We start from the raw sequence: 3,362 nt of genomic DNA, 5'->3' as shown, positions 1-3,362 counted from the left end.
ATTTTTCGGGTTGTCTGACAGATAAATTTGGTTTTTTTTTGTTTTATCATTATTCATTTTCTTTTTCCACTCATATCATTACAGCATCGTCATCGTAAAATCGGTTTTTTTATTCTTGCAAATTTATTAAGTCCCCTTCAAAGCAATGCACTTATGCCAACGTTTTTTCCAGCCCTTGAGAGAGTAGTTAAAATCGATTTCTGAATCGCCTTTAGGGCCTTCTTCGATGTGGTTTGAATCTTCTCAATCGAGTCAAAACAATGTCTTCCAGGAAGTGGCAACTTCAGTTTGGGGAACAGATCCAAGTCAGACAGAGCTAAATCAGGCGAATTGGGCGGCTGCAGTATGATATGCGTTGAATTTTTAATGAAAAAGTCACGGGGAACCAATGGTGTGTGCGAAGGTGAATTATGGAGATGAAGATCAAACGAGATAAGACGTGTCTGGGGGTCTAATTGGTCCTTCAAAATCGGGGATTATCGGGATGAAGATCAAACGAGATAGGACACGTCTGGGGTCTAATTGGTCCTTCAAAATCGATTGAATTGAGCCAAATGGTACGTTGGTGATGTCAACAAGGTTTCTATTTGACAAGTGACGATTTTTGAGTACTAAATCATTGATTTGGTTGATGTGGTTCTCATCGGTAGACGTGGAAGGATGACCAAGGTGGCGATCGTCCTCAATACGTTCTTTAAACAATGTTTGCCTTATTAACCACTGACACTATGGTCTCAAAATTCGACATAGATGTCAGATAAGAATCAGCCAATTTTTTGAACACATATTCCTTGTTACATTTTTTCATTACAGTCTCGCCAAATTAACATGACTGGAAACCTACAGAACCTTCTCATTACCAAAGTAAATTCACTTGATTGTTCAACTTGCTTTCTATTTCAAATGAGTGATTTAATTAGGTTTTGGTTCAGTGGTTTTTGGGTGCATCAAGAGAAGTTTCATTCATTTCTTTAGTTTTTTCTTGTATTCTTTCCACTTCTTTTTGTATTGTCATTTTGTCTTGTGTGGTTTCCATGGATTTATCTTTCTTACATGGGATATGTGCCATTATGTAGATTTTGAAGTGTTTTAGATATGCAATGTCGCAGTTGCGGGAGCAATAGCATTTAAGAAACGAATCTTTTTTTTTTCGAAAGTTTTTCCGAAGAAAGAAGAAGTCACTTTTAGTCAATATTATGTTTTAAATTGCTTTTTCACACGCGTTCGTTTTTCCGTTTTTCCTTCGCTACCCATCTCATGAATGAATGGAATTATTTCAACTATTCAAGATTCTGCTGTGCGTGCGTGAATATATCTGCAAGGTGAAGCTGGAGTGCTGATTTTTTTTAAAATTTTTGTGGATTTATTTAACTATCTATAATCTACAGAAAATAGATATTTGACGAGTGTTCGATTGATTTTAAAGGTTCCTCTAAAATGTCTAATAGTCATCGAATAGTGCTACTCACACGTTGGTTTCACATTCAATCGATCATTTTTTTCACAATAATCTGTAAGTGCTGTGACTTCCTTCGGAATGGTGATAGTAGTAATAATATCTTTTCAACCATTTAATAAAACCACCAGGTGTTAATACCCAAGTGCATGCTCCCTATCCCGACAGAGCCACAAATTCACCATACAAATGTTCTCGAAAACTGGAGGACACCCTCGACACCATGCTTCGCCGTAATGGCTTAAAATTCGGTAGTGGACGAACTCGAATTGATGTCACCCCGTACTCTAGATATCATGCTCTGTATGGAAATTTTGAAGAACTGGATTCAACACTAAACGAAAAGCTCGATATTGATGACAAAAATTATCCATCGGACCATAATCGGCCAGGAAGTGGTGAAAACATACCGAAATACATACGGCGTGCTATCGATAAAATTGAAGTTGCAGAAATGCGAGTTCGTTTGCCAAACCACGGAAAGGACCCTTGGGTTATGGTGGACAAATGCCAGTTTAATTCAAGAAATCGTACCCTGGATACGCGACTAGTTTTTCCAGACCTAACAATAAGTGGACGTGTTATTTTGCATCCTAGTGGTGGGTATTGTAACATGATCCTTCGACTACGACGCGCAGGGATTGAGTTCAGGACAACACCTCTGGATTCCAGTGTGCCATTTGGCAGTGGTGCATTTGACTCGGGGCGTACCAGGCCAGCATCGGTACGGACAGACTCTCATTTTTCCGAACCAGGTTTTTTATCCGTTTTTGCGCACGGTTGTCAAGGTCCCACTGGAATTAAATTTCGAAAGAATTCAAAACGCAATCGGTTTGACCAAAATAACTACTCTTCAGGGAGTCAACGGAAAAATTACTACGGACCATATGTAGATGATCCTATTAAACGATCAGGATCTAGATTTTTCGATCACCGTCGGTCAGCAAATAGCATGGAATGGGAGCCAGATTCTTCATACGATTATCAGGACGACTATCGGCAAGATGAAGTCAAACCAGACACAGAGGATCTAATGAATTTTAACGATGGGTTTCTGGATCTAAAGGAAGACTTTGATGCACACTCTGCTCGTACTTTCGGTGAATTATTCTCTTCAAGCAGCATCAAGTATGGTTCGCCTAAACGCCCGATACAGCAGCACGACCATTTTCAACGTCCTCCGCAGCAAAACTGGTTCAATGCTGAACTAGCGAATTCAAATGAAGTAACTGATGCACTGACCCGCGAACTAGAGCAGCTCTTTTCGATTGGAGTACGCGGACTATTGACAACGTATATGCAGAAAGCATTGCAACCAGCAATCAAGGAGACCCTTATGGAAAATATGGGCTATGTGCTAAGTTACGGGTGATAAGTATGTGATATACTACGAGAGCTAGATTATGTTATGGTTATTTTTCTTCCTGGAAGTAAAGTAATTCAAGAGGGAATTAGACTTGTATATGTTTAAGATACTTAAAAGTGATATCGAGTATTTCTTCTAAAAATTACATAAAAGTTAAAATAACCTGATGGACATATGATCACAAAGGGGCTGAACACATAAAAGCAGGATTGAGATAATTTCTTGTTTAATTTTTTTTGTTGAGTATGGAATTGTTGAGGCTTTAATTCGATTAAATAGTTTCTAACTATTCGAATTGCTTTTCGATTATTTCAGAACTTGGAGAAGCCTTAAATTCGATGAAGGAGTAAGTATGGTAGATACCCTGGAAAAAAATAGGTAATAGAGACTGATCATTTTTGACTAAATATAAAAGGTATGACTTGCTTGGGCCTTTCCATCACATAATTTGATGATGAGAAGAAATTAATTCAAAGCAAAAAAGTACCTACTTTTATTTACTTTTTTAAGGGGAGGTGAGACAGGACTCATTTTCGGAAA

At 38.2% G+C, this 3,362-nt stretch overlaps 1 protein-coding gene across 1 annotated transcript; it reads left to right on the top strand.

Annotated features, from left to right (window-relative positions):
• The first annotated feature begins 1,186 nt into the window (after nt 1-1,186).
• LOC119660894 lies at nt 1,187-3,023 on the top strand. The gene is made up of 3 exons (XM_038069826.1): nt 1,187-1,322; nt 1,389-1,513; nt 1,588-3,023. The coding sequence occupies exons 2-3, from the start codon at nt 1,438-1,440 to the stop codon at nt 2,826-2,828; spliced, it is 1,317 nt and encodes a 438-aa protein (XP_037925754.1). The 5' UTR covers nt 1,187-1,322; nt 1,389-1,437; the 3' UTR covers nt 2,829-3,023.
• The last annotated feature ends 339 nt before the right edge of the window (nt 3,024-3,362 follow it).

This window comes from Hermetia illucens, chromosome 7, assembly GCF_905115235.1.
Source record: "Hermetia illucens chromosome 7, iHerIll2.2.curated.20191125, whole genome shotgun sequence".
Classification (NCBI taxonomy): domain Eukaryota; kingdom Metazoa; phylum Arthropoda; class Insecta; order Diptera; family Stratiomyidae; genus Hermetia; species Hermetia illucens.
Note: the sequence above shows the minus strand (reverse complement) of the source record. Positions and strands in the feature narration are given on the sequence as shown.